Here is an 18,945-nt window from a genome sequence, read left to right on the forward strand (position 1 = left end):
CTCTCTCTCTCCTCTCTCTCTCTCTCTCTTCCTGGCTCTGGAATCCAGACTGTGAAGAACAAGTGTCTCAGAAGAATGCTGCAAAGATCATTCCCCACTCCCAGGAAGGACCACCCTTTTCTGTTATATTTCTGTACTTTCTTCTCTTCAGATTTTGCCTTTGCCTTGTTAGTTGACATGGTTTAAAATCTTCTCTTGATGTGCATTAATTAAAGAGAGAAAAAGCCTCACTAAATTATAAACTTCTTTTTTCCTCTTGTGTTCCCTCGCACAGTCTGGTTCCTTTAGGATGGAATCTGGGTTTTGATAGCTGGAGCACCAGCGATTTGAGGCTGTGTGATTTGAGACATGCTGACATATCCCATCCTCACCACTAATGCCCTAATCTCAGTGTGGCATATTAAGCCATTTGTCTTTTGGGGCCACACTTGTCAATTACAGCAAGGTCCTTTTTTTTTAATATCTTATTTCCATGTCATCCATAGTAGCACACACTGATAATTCCAGCACTGAAAGGCTCTAGGCAGAAGGATCACAAACTTGAGCCTGTAGGGATAGGGACTTGTAGGTAGGAAAAGATGAGGGACCCCCCCAACCCAAGAAGTTTAGACAGATGGCTGAACATGCCTAACCACCTGTGAAGAGCTATCAGCCTGCGGTTGCACTGCCTCTTTACTCTGTACCCTGCAAAGCTGGGTTTGCAAAAGATAAGAGGGAAAAAAGGAAACCAGAGCCAGAAGTATGAAAAGCCCCCAAACATCCTTCACCATCATACCTAATAACGAGCCAGTCAACCATTCCGGTAGGGATGCCCTCAGCCCAGAGACAGGATAGGCCCCCAGCCAAAGTAATACCTTGAGCTCCCCTTCAATGGTGGCTCCATTTTGGGCACCCTGCCTGTCTCTCTGAAATAAGTCAGCTGTACTCTTGGATGCTTGCTGAATAAAAGTACAAACTTTGCTTCTAACTTTTGATCTCTATCTGATTCTTCCACAACCTTCCGTGTCCTTAGGAGAGTCAGGCCTGGGATCATGGGGACTTTCTGCTCATTTCCACCCAGGACAAGACCAGCCTGGATAACTAAGCAAGACCCTGGTTCAAATTTTAAAAATAAAAAGAGTGGGGGTATAGCTCATTCAGAAGGCCCTCCCTAGGTCCAATACTGAAAAAAAATAAAACAAATCCTTTATTTCTTTCATCCCAAAATGGAGAAAAGTTATCCTTTTTACTTGTTATAAGCCTCTTACAGGTTTATTTACTAATTCGTTTATTTATTTATTTGTGCTACTGAGGCTTGAGCCTCGAACCTTCACTCCGAGCTACATTCCCAGCTCTTGTTTTATTTTAAAGACAGAGTTTTGATAACTTGCCCAAGCTGGGCTTGAACTTTTGAGCCTCCTGCCCCAGCCTCCCAGAGTGGTGGTATTATAGACAGCTAAGTTCAATAGAAATTATTATGTAATCAGAGAGGGAGTGGACCCCCGGGGAAGTCACGTTAAAAAAATAAAGATATCTGAATTGTGTCTGAAGGTGAATCTGAAGAGAGCCAGGCCTCAGGATGGAAAAGCAACAGTTAGGCTTGCAAGCTTCCCTAGACATAAACAGCAACTTGAAATTATACTGTAATTAACACCACCTGGTCCAGTGGACCCAAATAGGCAGCAGACAGACAGGAGGTGACTGGTACATCCAGACTCCCATTCTTTTCCCATAATGCCTTTGTTCTTCCCACAATGCTGCCTGACTCATTTCCCTATTGGATCAATATTAGCAAAGCAATTATACTTGTAATCCTATATTTGATTGTAGTTTGACCCACATTGTACCCACATTGTGATGTGGCTATATATATATTACCCCTGACAAGGAGCCTCAGTGGCCATTGACTCAGTACCCCTCCTGGAAATGTAGGAGCTAGCCTTCTCCATATTTCCAATTAAACTTTCCTAACTTGCTCCTTTGGTTCTTGACTTCACTCTTTGATGTAGTGAGACTAAGATCTTTGTGCATTTAATATCTAACAGGTTGGCAGTTTTTTTTTTTCTATATTAGCAGGATATTAGGCATGCAATACCACACCCAGCTGGCACATGAGGTAGAGATTTTCCAAGAAATAACCATCCCTGAGTCTTAATCTGTAATTCTGAAATTTAAAATCTCTGAAAATTCAAAGCTTGTTGATAAATTTGTGGCCAATTAATTTAACAGTGAACCATCATCTGAAACGATATAAAACTTTATAAAGAATTTATTTATCTGATTAGTATATTTATATTTCACAGATGAAAACTTAACTTTTAATTATGAAAGCTGATCTATATACTACTTGAGGGTGTCATGTAATATAGCACTACATTACTTTACCAAAGTCCTCAAAATTCTTACTTCAGAATACCTGTGAGCATAATATTTTAGATATGGGATTATGGATCTATATTAATTAATACCCATTTTTAAATGTGAAAAAACTTTTTAATAATTTGTAGACAAATAACATTTGCATGTATGCATTTTTACAAATTAATGTAAATATTTTTCCTACAATTTTGAAAAACACTAGGGGCAATTTCTTTTGCATGCTCTTTTGCCACATGACATACCGATTTATTATTTATCAAATGTTTCCCATTCATAATTCCCATATCATAAATGCTGGACTCAAGTGCAATACAAAGAGAACCAAAGAAGACAAAACAAATTTGCAGTGTGTGTTTGTGGGTAGATCTTCATTCTATGACCTTTTGCTTTATCACCATTCTTATTCCAGTAAACAATTTGGACAACCTAGAAGAAAACTCAAAGAACTTGAGTCTTAATAGTAGAGCAAGTCTTTGTAGAAGTTACTTCATGGTGAGGTGGAACTGAGTGTAGTGAAATTTCTAACACACACCTTTGTGGTGTGGCAGTATTTCTGTACTACATCACGTTGGTAGAGTACAACGAGATAGCAGTTGGAAATCTCAATCTCCTGTCCACCACTTGCTGGTGAGATCTTGGCCAGTTTACTTTACCTCTGTTAGCCTCAACTCACATAGCATAATAAAGATTGAACCCACCTGAAAGGATGGTTGTGAGGTTTAAAAAGAGAATTTATGTAAAGATCCATGACAAATGGTAGCTGCTCTGGCAATAGTCCAGACTGGTCATCTGGTGCCTGGAGTCTGGACTCTAAACTGGACCCTCTTATGCCTATAATATCAGTGATGCAGCAGGGGTGACAACTCCCACACTCACAGATCATAGAGATTTCTGTCTCTACTGAAGTCACTCTATGCTTCAAAGATTCACACTTTCCTCGTACTCCTGGTCTTTTACTCTCTGAATGCTCAACTTGTTTTCTGTGATGATACCTTCTGTGTTCTGCATCTGACCCACTGTGTGTTCTTTATCTTCTTCCTAGTGGGTATCAGAGGAAAACCTCATACAAGTTATTGAACAAATTATAGGAAAAAAATCTTAATACTGTTCTATAAGCCAACATTAAAATTCTCAAACATGTATTGTATATGCTCAACTACAATTTAATAAATAGCAGGATGGAAGTCACCATGCTTTTTTGAGTATTAAGTAGCAACTTACTATCCTTTAAGAATTCATTCAACATGCATTTTTTAGCATAACACATGACAATTTTGGTTTTTATTGTTAAACTCAGTTATAATTTCATTTAAAATTATGAAATTCCAAGTGAAGTTTTTTATGGAGGTACCGGGGTGGCAGAACCACTGAGCTAAATTCCAGGCCTCAAATGAACTGTTTTAAAGTAGTTAAATGTGTAAATTTCTTATAAACTATATCTTGGGTATATGGAGACAAAAATACATTTTACTTTCATGCTTAGGTAACATCAATTAAAAAATACTATTGAAAATGTTTCACTTGAACAAATAAATGTTTAATCCATAGCTTTTCCATTAACATTGTATTAAGGAAGTAAGAGAGATGTTGGTGAATTCACCTATCTACCATCTATAGTATAATCACTTTACTTGTTTATTCAGCCAGCTCCTACTTTAATTTTTATCACTGCTAGTTAGCTTTCCATGACTATGACAAAATATTTGAGATAATCAATGTAAAAAAGAAAAGATGTTCATTTTGGCTTATTGTTTCAGAGATTATGGTCCCTTGGCGCTATTGTTTTGGGACGTGTGGTGAACCAGTACATCATGGGGAGAACATGTGATGGCAGAAGCTGCTTACCTCATGGTAGCCACGAGGAAAAGAGCAAATGAGGAGGGGCTGGGACTCCATATCCCCTTCCAGAGACTTGACTTCTCCCACTAGTCCTCACCTCTTTTCAGTTCTTCCACCTCCCAATAGTGCCTACCAATCCTTTAGCACATGGGTCTTTTGGGAATTCCCCAGATCTGAACTACAGCGATCACCTATACCTGAGGCTCTGCTAGATTCTAAAAGGATTAGCATTCTGAGACTGTTCTTAAGAAGCTTAAGAGAAAAGATGAGATATAGTGCGACTCAGGAAAACATTTCTTTGAAATTTGAAATAGCATTCAGACAGAGATCATCTTTAAAGAACAAAGAAAGACAGATGGAAAAAATCATGGGCCTTAAATACCTGGGTTCAGATTCTTCTGCTATACCCTATTAGCTGTGTCAGCCAAGGGACACCAGTTTAACAGCCATCCAAGCTTTAATTCTGTTGCCTATACATTAGAGGGAGTTGCTACAGCATTGCTTTACAAGTTTGTTCTAAGGATAAGTTAAACAAGCAGACAGACCACAGTACTTTGACGTAGTAAGCATTTAATAAATTCCAGTTCTACTTTCTTCATCTGATTTCTTTTAATTCTGAATTTTAATTTTCTTGTTTTTGCACATCTGGTTCATTCATTTATTCAGTCATTTAAACATTCACTTAACACATGCAATATACCTAGTAGAGTGGTAGGTGCTGTGGATCCAAGGATTAAACACACAAAATAATTAGGTAGAGAAGAAAGACCAATAAACAAATGCATTCAGAATAGGACAAAGATAAGAATGGCGCAAGGGACCCAGAAAAGAACATAGTGTCTTTGCACTGGAAGGTAGAGTTGAAGAGAGTATGAATATGGGGTTCCTTGGCAACTGGTAATCCATAAACATGTCCTATAGAGAGATTTTCAACCAAGTACTCTTAGAAATACTTAAAAACAATCCTTCCATTTATTTCTTCACTAGCAGTGAAATGAGGGAAGGCAGTCCATGTGGCTGACTACAGAGGGAGGCAGAATCGAAAATCCAAGTGTCTGGTTCTGAACCTGTTTCACCTTTCACTATGTGAACTTGGGCAGCTTGCTTAAGCTTTCTAAGCACCTGTTTTCTCACTGAGGATAATAGTTGTACCTACTTCACTGAATTCTTTTTACTCTTAAGTAAAAAAAATTTTAAATCATTGAACTCTGTAGTTGCATATATTAAATATTTAATGGGTATTGGCTTTATCATTACATCTTCACTTAATCTTAGTCAAAAGGTCGAGAAGCAATAGTTATCATTACGTCTTTAAGAATTCTTGCAACTACTGAAATAGGTATTTTTCTTTCTGGAAGAACACACTTTATTTATAATAGCAAAAATAAAAAGGCTTGCTCATTCCTATCAGCCTATTTTCTCCTAGTTACCTATTCTCTCTCATATCTACACTTGGGGAAAATACATCAGGTGTAACAGTGATGGAGACCAGTGCAGAAGCTCAAACTTCGCCTCTTCATAACATCACCCATGTTGTGCTGTGTGCCCCAGTAACATAAAGGAACAGATCATACTCAAGTGTCAGGGGCAGATGTGATATCTCTATGTAAGTGCTTTTCTTGGAAGAAGATATTTATATTTCCTTTCTTATTTTTCTTCTCTTTCTTTCCTTTAATTATTTCTTTTTCTTGCAGTGTTGAGGCATGAACTCAGGATCTCATATGTACTAGGCAAGTGTTCTGCCACTGAGCTAAACTCCCAGCTGCCACTGTGCTTTCATTCAAAACATAAGCAACGTGCAACCACTGTGGAAATCACTGTGGAGATACCTCAACGAGCTTGGACTGGAGGTTCCATTTGACCCAGCCATCCCTCTGCTGGGTATCTTTCCAAGAGAACTAAAAGAATCATACCACAGTGATGTATGCACACCATGCTTATAGTGGCACAGTTTGTAATAGCTAAAACTTGGAAACAGCCCATTTGCCCATCAGTTGGAAACTGGATAAAGAAGATGTGGTTTTTCTATAAAATGGAATATTACTCAGCCATAAAGAATGAGAAAATTGATTCATTCATAGGAAAATGGATACATATTGAAGATATACTCCTAAGTGAAACAAATAAGTCACACATGTACAAATACTGAATAGTTTTTCTGGTGTGAGTAAACTGTAATAATACATAAGATCCTAATAAGATTACTGACATTGTGAAATGGGAAGAAAGGGGCTAAAGATGTAGGGAAAGTGGGATAGGTAGGGGAAAGGGTAATAAGGGAAAAGAAAAAAATGTGAGAAAATGAAAAGATGGAAATAAAGTCTTTGTAGATGGAGAGGGGAGGAGGGTGAAGGGAGGGCAGGGACAAGAGGAAAAAATGAGAACCTAGACCTGTCATGTAGAGGTACAAGATCCCAACAATGAATGTAAAGGTACTGTAACCCTAAAATGTTCCAATAAACTCAATTAAAGATGAAAAAATATAATCACGGCGATTCTGAGATGGTGGATGCAATAATTTGTCAGGATTCCCACAATATAAACACTTTTGAGCTTAAATGTGTTCATGGTCTAACTCTGGACACAGTTCCTGATATATAGATGATGCCCCAAATGATGGTTAACTTTAAGGTTGCATATTCCAAATACAAGCTGTGCAGAAGCCATGTTCATGAATACCTGTCATACTAAAAAAAGAAAAAGAAAGAAATCATTTGCAAAGAAATGCAAAGGTCTCCACTCTTGGTGACAGTTGGGTATTAGTTTCACAGCATTTTCTTCACCTTCGTACACACACACAGACACACACACAGACATCCACTTGTTTTCTGTTACTGAGACATCTAGTTCTCAAGTTTGGGGTTTGGCTTTGGTTTTCTATGTCCTCTTCAGGGGTGCAGTAGGACTCTGAGCTGAGAAGCAGCAGGGATAGCTGCCAAAATCTAAACCCTTGCAAAATGGTCTACTTCCTCTGCTCAGGAGCACACATAATTCATGGACACAGAGATGCCTGCCACACCTTTAGGCTGTGCTATTAGGCTATTAATCATCTCCGGAGCCGGGGGATTCCAAATGTGAAGGTCAAACCTTCACTCAGAAGCTACCCTGCCTTATAAGAGAATCATTCTGTGCCCTGGGGCCTCTACCAAGCTCTCCAGGTGAGGCTTAGTAACCTGGATGAGATTTTACTCCCGTTTCCCAAAAGTTTAGTGGAGTGCTATAAATTCTTACAGGCTTCAAACGCTGCTTGGGCTTGACTCGTTCCCGGTGGAATGGGAGGTCTTTGAGTCAAGATAATTGTTGGCTCTGGCAGACACTGCCACATACCCCGCCCAAGCCCTGGGGGCTGAGAACCCCTCACGGTTTCTGAATGCACACACAGGCTGTTGGCACGACAGCAAACGCTTCGGGGCGCTTTCCATTTTTTCCTTGCCAAAAAGCTGCCTCCGGTGTGCAAAGCGCCTGGCTCACGAGCCTGCCTGCGCGGAGTTCCGCGGGCTCGAGGTGCGTCCTCACCCGTCCTCTCCGTGGGTGGGAAGGTCCCCCAGGCTGCGGGCGGCGGTTGGCACGCCGGGCAGTCTCTTCAGCGGGCTTCGGCTGTGTCTGAGGCTCCCCAGTCTTGGAAAGCAGCCAGGCTTTGAGGTTTTAGACTTGCCAATTATCTTCGTGTCCCCTGGTGTGTTAACTTCCTCCAGTTCTCTGTTTTTTCTTTCTTTTCGTTTGCTTTTGCTTTAGGCCAGAGAATTTTAAACCCCAGTTTTGCATTTCCTGATCATAATCTGTTTGTTAATTTTGCAACACAGCTTTTTTAAGGTCTGGCCCCATAACCTCTTAGAAATCTCCTAAGGAATAAATACTTGTTAACTGACTCTATTTCCCTTTTCCCTCTCTTTTCAGGATATTATTTCTGTTTAGCATCTAGCTTATAACATCTTTTATTAAGGTCAGAAACTTTTAATTATATACATATTTAAAACCCTAACCCATTAAGCCTATAGATCCCTTGGAAATGCCATTTGCCAGGTGTGCACTCACAGTAAATGTGCAAAACATGTGGCACAATTAGGTTTTAAAGCTTAACTTACAATGGGCGGTGGAACTGGCTTTTTAGGTAAAAAGTAGACCTCTGTAGACATTAAAAGAAATAAGGAAAATGTGTGAAATATGTGAGAAATGAAATTAAGAGGATTATATCCATACAAAAGATGTTGGAGAAGAGAGGGACATGGAAGGAAAAAAAGAAATGAACACTGTCAAGTGTAAACCGGAGCAGATTCCTCCTGCTAATGGAAGGCAAAGCCACTCAGTGCCTCTGTGTCCTTGGGTCCTCCCTGAACCCAGACAGCCCTTACCTTCTCACCACATTTGTACATAAGCACACCCTCCTGTGAATCTGTGTACTTTCATGTGTATAATTTTGTGCTTCTCATCTTTGTCATGCTTTATTAATGTCTCTCCCTCTAGATTTTAAGCTTTTCAAGATCAGGGATCATAAGAGATATCTAAGACAGTAGCTCGCTGGGAGTTGCCTGTCAGAGTATCTGCTGTGTGAGGGGGGGGTGGGCATGGCGGGAGTGGTCATGGGACACAGCAGCCAGATATCCCATCATCCCTTCATCCAGACCTGGCCAGCTAGGGAGAACTCCAGCTCTTTCTGGGGGGCCATGACCAGTGCCTGCCCTGGCCCTCTGTGCCTGGCCAGGGCACCTCTGAAAGGCCAGTCCAGCTCTGGAGCTTCTCTGTGGCCTCAACCAATGTTCTTGGGGCTCTTGCAACTTGACTTTTCTCTGTCCGCTCCTATTCTTCCTCCTCACCTCTGCAGGTACTTGTCCTGCTTTTTGCTTCACACTCCTCCTTAACAGCGACTCTGAACACCAACTCCTAGCTCAGAGTCTGTTGCCAGGAGCAATCGACCTACAACATCTCTTAGCTGAAGTTAAAAAAATAATTAGGGTCTGGGGATAGAGAATATAAGCTGAAGTATTTTAAATATCTTAAATGATATGGTGTTATAACAGAGAATAAGCAAATACAAAAGCCAAGAAAACAGAGTAGTAGTAGAAAGAATGACGGCTGAGGCATTCCCACACTGGTGCTGGTGCTGCTCAGCACTCAGCATAGGATCTCCTGGAAGGCACATGAGTCCCCTGGGCCTCCTGTTCTCTTCTACAAAAGGAAGGAATTGGAAGAAAATATCTCAATTCCTCTGCCCTCTAACCTTCTGCCAGGCTGAATTAGTAACGTTAGGAACATTTAGTGAGAGTGTGGCTATGAATGCAAGGTTTCCAGAGATGACCTCAAACTAAATCTAGGAGACCAAGCTAAAGGAAAAGAAAATGTACCATTCAGGGTTGCAGGTGGTGATATAACATCCCACAGAGACTGTCATTCTGACAACTCATGAGGCTGTGTGCGAGAAAGAGATTCCTTTGATAGCTGCTTGTCTAGAGATAACTGCTGTTTTTCAAGTGAAGTAAGGTAAAAGGACAAAGAGGTCATGGGCTCAGTAGACAGTGGAAATTAGGAGGGAACCACTAGAAGAGATTAAATAAGATCTAAAAACCACAGTCACTGACATTTAAGATGGAGAGAATGACAAAGAAGAACATTTTGTGTTGTAAAAAGTAAAATTTACTGAGTTCAAGAAACTTGGCCAAAAATAAAAGTTGGAACTTTGCTATTTCACTTTGGGTTCAGGACTATCTGGTTTATATTTTACCTTTAGTTTAAACAATGGTCATATAACATGTAATTATTAATACCTATTTTTATTAATTAGGCTTCTTTGGTACAGTCACAGAAGGAACAAAATAATAACAATTAACTTATGGTAAAGGCATGAATAATAGATAACAGATAATACAAAGAAAATGAGCAGGTTCCACAACTGGAACCCAGGAAGCTCCAGGGATCTACTAGCAGGAACAGTAATGTTTTCTGGCTTTTGTTGTGTTCCATCATGTTTCCTGCTTCTTAACATTCAGCTTTCTGGAAAACAAGGGAATGGATAACTTGAGTCACTCCCCATACTTTGGCTGGAAGGATGGGGCACCTGACTGACAGTTGTACCAAGAGTACATGCATTTGGGAAAAGGCCGTGAGGAAAATCAAGGATCTGTACAATGTTGTAAATATATTAAAAACCACTGAACTATACATTTTAAAATGGTGAACTTTATGAAATGTGAATAATGCAATAAAGTTGTTACTTAAAGTAATGAAAAAACAAAACAAAACAAAAAAACAGGATATAGCAGATTCTGTTAGCTACTTATACCCGTTTTCATTCTGAGATTTTCTTGCCCATTTCTTTTATGCAGTTGGGCAAACTGAATGTGAAACACTCACTTTCCCAGACTTCCTTGCAGGTAGGAATGGCCAAGTGACATATTTTTGGTCAGGATGTATAATCAGGAGTCAGCTTGAGGACTCAAGGAAACAACTTTTGATTTCTTTGACAAAAAGACATATGCACCTACCACTGCTCTTTTCCCTTTCTCCCTGTTTGGAACATCATGCTACAGCATTGTTCTACAGCAGCCTCCTTGTGAGCATGAGGATGAAATACCAAGTAAAAATATTGCAAGAAAAGGATAAGAAGCTTAAAGTCTTCATATGATCATCAAGGGACATTCTGGTTATTTGTCAATCTCTGTGAATTTTTTTTAGCTACTTGCTGATGAATGAATTTCTAACTGATATTCAGGGAAACTTTTTCAAATTATGTAGTCTGGGAAGGATTTGAAGGATGTAAATGAAATTTAAGTAGGAATTACTTAAATAGCATGTGGGGACTGTAGAGAATAATAATCATTATATGTGGCCTAGGAGTCAGAACATCTCTGCCCAGTTTCTCCCTGACGCAGGTGAACTGTGTCAGGCTAACGGCCCTGAGTTTAGAATCCACCTTTACTTCCTTCCTTTCAACTTAGAGAGAAGGCATTTTTCTTATTGTATTATTTGTATATTCAAAGAAAACTTGTCCATTGTGGGCTGATGTAATCCAATTCCTTTCCAGCCTTTCCAGGAATTTATCTATTATTAGTTTTGCTTTAGAATCTCTTCCTTTACCCTGCCTCCATCCTCAGTCCGTTTATGTTCTCATGTTTCTCTCATATTAGAAAAAAAGAAAAATCACTCCTATAGCTACTGCAGTGTCCCTTTCTCTTGAAAATTTGACTGCTTTTTTGTATTTACTTCTTCATTTTCCTGTAAGTCTATAATTACAGCTCTTCAGAGATTATCACTGTGCTAGAACCATTCTGACAAAGGCCACTGTGACTCTAGAAGGTGGCTTCTATATCAGGGAATGTTTTTGTGCAACTAATTTCACACCACTGTGTGCCCAGCCCCCCGAGCAGTACCAGTATACAATATCTGCACAAAAAGGACACAAGTAACTCCTTTTGTGTGTATGTGTTGGGTGCTGGCAATTGAACCCAGGGCTGAGCAAATGATAGACAAGCTCTGTACTACTGAGCCACACCCCTAGCCTCCATAAATAACTTTTTAATAATCAAAGACATTTGCCTTCTTATCTCACTTGATTCCTCAGTATCTTTGTCAGTATTGCCTCCTGCCTCAGCCTCCTGAGTGCTGGGGTGGGCGTTGTGACTGGCCTACTTCCTTCTTGTAATTACCTTTCTTTTCTTTATTCTTTTTCTCTTAACTTTCAATTACAAACATATATAGAAGTAGGAAAATAACAATAGAGGTATGTGTACCTGTCACTCATTTTCAACTCATGGCCGTTCTTGTTTCATTAAAAGTCTTTAAGCAATGCCATTATATCCCTTAGCATTTTAGCTTGTTTTTCTAAAGGAAAAGAAATCTTTTCAAAAGCATAATCATAGGCCAGGGATTTAGCTCAGTGGTTCCACCACCTGCCTCAAAAGCATAACCATAATACCATAATTAGACATAAAACGAATAGTAATTTTTAACCATCATCAACTAACTTCATTCTTACTTGATTTTGTCTTCAACCCTTGAATTCTTTTTTGGAGGGTGGGATGGATAACTTCCTGGCTGGTTACCTTAAATTGACTGAACTCTTAGGAAGACCTTCTACTTTGGCCAGACATCAAGCTGATCTTCACTCATCTGATTCTCATGCCTGTCTCTCAATCCATACCGAACTTGAGAGGCAGTGTAACACTAAGCTCCACTGATAGAATATGAAGATTATTTAGAAAAGACATGGAGCATAGTGCCAGGTGAAAGAGCTAAAGAGTTCAAAGTGATTCCTTTGTGGGAGCGGGGGCAATGGTTTTTCTCTTGGATTTAATTAAACCTTTTGGCAATGTATGACTCTTCAGGCTGGGTGCCTCTTATATCCTGATACAAATGTTTAAAAATTGTATGCAGACATATTATATCAAACCATATTAACACTTCACTCCTATGTCACCTCCTCAAACCTACCCTCCCCAACAGAGGAGCACCCCAATTCGCCAATACCCGGGAGCCCTCCTTGCCTCTCCTTTCTCTTCCCTCTCCAGTGCAGGCAGTGAACAGATTCTCTCTAACATGTGCTGTGCTCATCGTTCATCCCCAGGGCTTCTCACCCTTCATCTTTTCTCATCCGGACCATTGCTTATTATAGGTTGAATTGTGTCTCCCAAATTCATGGGTTGAAATCCCAATCCCTGAACTTTCGAATGACAGTATTTTGAGAAAGGGCATTAAAGAGGAAATTAAAGTAAAAGAATGTCATCATCTTGGGCCCTAAATCCAATAGGACAGAGGTCCTTTGAAGAAGAGGAAGTGAGGATACAGATCTGTACACAGAAGAAAGACAGGTGAAGACAGGAAAGGACAGCCACCTACAAGCCAAAGAGAGAGGCCCCAGAATACATACTCCAGGCCAACTCCCTGACCTTAGACTTCCGGCCTCCAGAGCCATAAGAAGATAAATTTCTGAAGTTTAGGCCACTCAGTCTGTGGTACTTTGTTATTGTCAGCCATATAGGCTAATTCATCACTTTCTTTGCCATGATCTGATTCACCTTCCAAAACAGCATTAAAGGAGGCTTCCAGAAATGTGCCAATAATATGTATATAATCAATCATATGCATACAACCTTATATCTCTGCCTAAAATCCTGTCCTGTCAAATTGCAGAACATTAACCCTTTTCCAGGCACGAGTCAAGCTGCATTGCCTCTGGCAAAGCTTTCTTAGCCTGTCCTTTCAGGTAGAATTGACTGCTTTGCTTCTTATCCACTTTGTACGCTACTCTACTCTAGACTAATTTAGACTTTTTTTTTTTTTTTAGTACTGAGTATTAAATCCAGGGCCTTCCCACTGAGCTACATCTTTAGCCTTTTCTAATTTTTAGTTTTGAGACGGGGGCAAGCTAATTTGCTAAGTTGCACAGGCTTTGCTCTAATCCTCTTGCCTTAGATTTCTAGAATTATAGTTGTGCATCACTAGGCCTGACCTTGTAGCATTTATTTTTTGAAGAAAAGTATGCTTTTATTCCCTGTATTGCCATTCAGGCAGGCTGAGTAGTTTGCTTTTTGGTGATCAGTGAAAGAGACCAAATCCCATATCCTCATCAGACTCCTCCGACTCTTCCTTGGCTTCACCCTTGGCTGGGGCAGCTGCAGCAGCAGGAGCAGCAGTGGTGGCAGCAGCAGCGACAGGGACAGCAGCCACAAATGCAGATGGATCAGCCAAGAAGGCCTTGACCTTTTCAACAAGTGGGAAGGTGTAATCAGTCTCCACAGACAAAGCCAGGACCCGCTTGTACCCATTGATGGTAGAATGGGGCACTGATGCAACAGGTGGGTAAGCAATCTGCAGACAAACACTGGCAAGGTTGGGGACACCCTCCAGAAAGCGAGTATGCGGAGCTTCCTCTGTGATGTGAAGCACTTCAGGGTTGTAGATGCTGCCATTGTCAAACACCTGCTGAATGATCAGCCCAAAGGAGAAGGGGGAGATGTTCAACATGTTCAGGAGGGTGGCCGCACTAGCTCCCACTTTGTCTCCAGTCTTAATCAGCTGTACATCACTCAGGATTTCAGTGGTGCCCCTGGAGATTTTAGTGGTGATGCCCAGAGCCTGGAAGAAGGAAGTCTTCTCAGGTCCCAAACCAGTGATCTGGGCTGGCACAGTGACTTCACATGGTGCAATGGCACCAGCACGAGCAGCAGCTGGTACCTTATTGGCCAGCAGCACATCCCTGATCTCAGTGAGGTCCTCCTTGGTGAACACAAAGCCCACATTCCCCCGGATATGAGGCAACAGTCTGTGGAGAGAAGTTTACAGGAGACATCACCTGAAAGCACCATTCTTCTCCTGGAAAAGGGAGAAGGGCAGCAGGAAACAACAACAAAACTGCCAGGGGATTGACCGACTTCTCCAGAGCTGGGTTGTTTTCCAGGTGCCCTCGGATAGCCTTGCGCATCATGGTGTTCTTGCCCATCAGCACCACAGCCTTCCCTCGGAGGGACATGCGGATCTGCTGCATCTGCTTGGAGCCCACGTTGTCTGCTCCCACAATGAAACATTTTGGATAGTCATCCAAAAAAACCTTAACGAAGTAGTTGGATTTCCAGGTCACCCTGTCTTCCCTGGGCATGACAAAGGTGCGTCAGGGATTGCCATGCAGGGTTTAAAGATGATGTCACTCTCACGAGGATGCCTGGAAAGAGAAGAGTCCTTGTAGCATTTTTATTGCCATTATTTTATAACTTGTTTATAAAATGTTTAAAGGCAAAGACTACAGTGTACATTGGCTTGCCTAGAGCTTAATGAAATACTTGGCAATTAACGGGTGCTGAAAAATGATGATCAATCGGCTGACCACATGAAAGAATCTATGGAATTAGAATAATTATTTTAGTATAGCACAGCACAGAATTCTATTGCCAGGCTTGGCATGGTGGTTCACACCTGTAATCCCAGCTAACTAGAAGGCTGAGACAGGAGGATCTCAAGTTTAAGGGCAGCCTGGGCAATTTAGAAATTTCCTGTCTCAAAATAACAACTAAAAAGGGGCCAGGAATGTAGCTCAGGGAAGATCCTGGGTTCAATCCCCAGTATAAAAGAATCAGTCCACCTGTATTATCTGATGACAGACTTGGTGTTGTTGTTGTGATACCGGTGATTTAGTCCACGGTGTTTGCACTGAGTTACAAGCCTGACCCTTTTTAATTTTGAGACCGTCTACCTACATCACCCAGGCTGGGCTCAAATTTGTGGCCATCCTGCCTCAGTCACCTGAGTGCTGTGATTACAGACATGGGCCACCCTACCCTGCACATGTGGAAATTTAAGATTTTGTTACACTACACACACACACACACACACACACACACATGCACACACAATTGTCTTAAAACTCTTAAAAGTGATTTGAAAACATTTATTACTTAATTTTGAGTTTAAATGTATAGTAAAAGTAAGTCTATTACAACCCTTAAAAATAGGTGATTTTTTTCTTAGAACATAAAGTTATGAAAATGTATTGCTAGAAAAGGCATTAGAGATGATTTCACTCAATTTTCTCTTTTCAATATATTTTTAAAACACTGAAACAATAACTACAAACTTATGGGAGACAGTGTGATACTTCAGTATAAACATACACTTGTGTTATAATCAAAGCAGGGTAATGAGCCTATTCTTCACCTCAAACATTTATCGGTTCCTTGTCAACCACTTTTTTTTGCAGACAAGGAATTTGAAAAGAAGCAAGGTGCCCACTATACACAGCCCACTGCTGCCAGAACAGTCTGATATGCTTACACCACCTCATATGAATAAAGAAATACTCCTCTTAGAGGAGAAGAAAAAAGTTTTATATTAATTCAACTAAGAAAAAAGGCAGCAACATATAAATGTAGTAGATTCTGACTCTTAAATTGTTTCTAAGTAAAATACTGTGAATGAACTTCATCCAATATTGATATATCCTTTGGTATTAGGGCATGTTAGAATATTTATTTGTTGTTGTAAAAAATTGCATCTGAATAATGTATAACAACATGTATATTCAAATTGCCTTTGAATAATGCATAACAAAAAGGTTTTCTTTATTCATTGAGAATCTTTTTTTAGGGAACTACAAATGTTCTATGCACTTGGGTTATCAATGGCTGTGTGCAAATTCCTTTTCACTTAACCTTAGCATTCTGGATACCCTACTGCTGAACTGAATGTATAAGAACAGCAGTTAATAACTGAGAGACCTCTCAACATAAACAAATTTACATTATCTACTGACCCATCAACGCAACTTGGAATCTATCTAAGTCATAAAGAATGGAGAATTTGTTGAGGAGGTACCCTTATATGGCCCTAATTTGCATCTGTTTATGGACTTCAGACTTTTGCAAGCTTTCAGAGAGCATGTAGTCCACAGGCTTTCTGTGCAGGCCTGTTGTGGAAGATGTCAACATAGGTAGGAAAGATGAATGCTCCTGCTTTCTGAACATAGTGTTCAGCTCAGGGAGGGACACAGGAATGCAGCACAGTTCTGTTGCTTTGGATCTTCAGGATGCTTCAACCTTGCCATAGATGGGGAGTGGTGACAGTGGCCAATAGGTCTGGTGGCAGATGTGTGTGGGAGGTTTCCCCAAGAATCACTGCAAGTGGTAGGTATCAGCTAAGCAAAGTTGTGTGCAGGTGATCCAAGAACTTGTAGAAAACAATTTGAAAGTTCCCTCAAATTATGGGGAACACTCAGGAGTGCAGAAAGCCCTCAGTGAGGCAATGGGATAAGACTCATTCAAACATTAACAAACCCATGCCAGCACTTCTTGGGGCTGGAGCAACAGCAATGAACACAACAAAGATTCCTGCCCTTACAGAGTTCACACAAAGTGTATATGGAGAAGGAACCCGAAGAAGTGTGTTCTTGGGAGAGATATAGCTAAAGCAGTTGTCCTAAGGTGGGACTACAGTTGGCATCTTTGTGTACTCTTAAGGAAGCGAGGTTGATTCTAAGGGAATGAGCAAGAAGAGTAGTTCAGAACAGTGATCTGGGACCAGATTACCAGGATGTGGTGAGCCCTTCAAGAACTTTTACTTTGAGTAAAATGGGCAGTTTTGAAGAGGAGATTCTATGACCTGTCTCAGGATCTCTGCTGTGTTGAGGATAGTGCAGAATCTGGGAAGCTAGCTAAAAGAATATTGCAATAATGTAAGTGAAAATGTCTGTTGGCGATTCAAGCAGAGACATCAGTTAATAAATTATTAACTTGAGTTATTTCAGTTAATGTGAACTCCTTTTTTTTGGTACTGGGTATCGAAATCAAGACCTTGTGAGGCAGGTGGTGGAACCACTGAGTCAAATCCTCGGCCCTCAGTTAATGTGAATTCATGATTACTGCAAGTCATAGACTGGGTGGAAATCTGGCTTATGTTGTAACATGTTCTTGGTATAGCAAATTCTGTGGGGATATTTTCATAAATAGCCACTCTGCCTTGTTTAAAATTGGATGAGTCCATGGCAAAATTAGATAAGCACTAGGATTTTTACCTAGGGTTAATGCCATCTACCTCTACAATCTAAAGTCTTCATGAAAAGATCTAAATGCTTCCAGAGAACACTAATTTTGGGTCCACTTATTTCTCTTAATGAATGAAAGTAATTGTCTCTTTGTGTGCTTGTCTTTCCTGCTTGATTATGAGCTCCTTGTAGTCAGATACTATGTTCTCTTTATCCTTGTCTTCAGAGGAATGGGCAACCTAGTGTCTAGAGGCAACTAATAATGACTATTGAATGAGGAAATAAATTATTTTTTGTCTACAGAAAAGTTAGATAATTGTTTTTCTTGAGCAAACTATTTTTAAATATTTATAACTTTCTATCTTCCTCTTAATGTCTTTTATTTGTTTCCGTAAAACAGAGCACAAGGTAACAAGCTATTAGAAAAAGAGCATCACCATTAATGTAAAAGTGTTGTGGGTAAACATAATGAATTTTTGTCTTCTAGTAAGGGCTGTTCCATGCATTGCTATATATTATGTGGCTAATGAAATCTATGCTCTCGTAACTCAAAATGTTGTTCTCAGACCTGGACCAGTGAGCGCATTAGAAACTCAGTCTCAGGCTCCACTGCACTGTTCTGTCCTGAATCAGATCTGCTTTCTAGCAAAATATCCAAGTAATTAATGTGCACATTAAGGTTTGAGATAGAGTGCTCCACCTGTTTTTTTGTAAATAAAGTTTTATTGAAATACAACAGTGTCTTCACTTTTCTGTATTGCCTGTCAGTTGCGGTGCTACACCTACAGAGTAGAGTCCTGACAGAGACTGGATGGCCTTCAAAGTCTAAAATGTGTACTGTCTGGCCCTTTGAGAAAGTTTCCAGTTTAGGAGACAGAAAATGATAAGTACCTTGATTTGATCACTATATGTTGTATATACATACTGAATTACCACTCTGTGTCCATAAATGTGTATAATACTGTCAATTGAAATTAGAAGAAAAAAAAATCAATTTGAAGACACTGCTCCTGAGTTCCAGTGTTATTATTATAACAATACAATATGTGAACATTGTGGCCTACACAAAAATGTAAAAATCTATGTGTTTTTTATACTTTTTTAATGTAAACATTATTTAATGTTTTTGAATGAATTTTTGTTAATGAATTTTGAATGTGTGAAGTCTTCTAAGGTAGCAGTGCAAAAATGAGCAATGTAAAATAAATATCACTAATCTTCCAAAATTCCTTTTTATGAAATTTATCTCGTTTATGAAAATAGTTTATAATAAAAGATAAAATATT

At 39.9% G+C, this 18,945-nt stretch overlaps 1 protein-coding gene across 1 annotated transcript; it reads right to left on the reverse strand.

Annotated features, from left to right (window-relative positions):
• Positions 1 to 13,710: 13,710 nt before the first annotated feature.
• On the reverse strand, positions 13,711 to 14,785 carry LOC104871133 (60S acidic ribosomal protein P0). Its single transcript, XM_010636942.1, has 2 exons — positions 14,562 to 14,785; positions 13,711 to 14,452 (listed from the first exon to the last, which is right to left on the reverse strand). The coding sequence occupies exons 1-2, from the start codon at positions 14,783 to 14,785 to the stop codon at positions 13,726 to 13,728; spliced, it is 951 nt and encodes a 316-aa protein (XP_010635244.1). The 3' UTR covers positions 13,711 to 13,725.
• Between the last annotated feature and the right edge of the window lie 4,160 nt (positions 14,786 to 18,945).

This window comes from Fukomys damarensis, unplaced genomic scaffold, assembly GCF_012274545.1.
Source record: "Fukomys damarensis isolate Sample0158 unplaced genomic scaffold, DMR_v1.0_HiC HiC_scaffold_38, whole genome shotgun sequence".
In the NCBI taxonomy this organism is placed as follows: Eukaryota; Metazoa; Chordata; class Mammalia; order Rodentia; family Bathyergidae; genus Fukomys; species Fukomys damarensis.

What these genes read in the sequence shown, in the direction of transcription:
- LOC104871133 (XM_010636942.1), bottom strand. Translation starts at nt 14,785, where the DNA reads ATGCCCAGGGAAGACAGGGTGACCTGGAAATCCAACTACTTCGTTAAG. An exon ending in AACAACCCAGCTCTGGAGAA is followed by an intron (nt 14,453 to 14,561) that starts GTCGGTCAATCC and finishes TTCTCTCCACAG; the next exon opens with ACTGTTGCCTCATATCCGGG.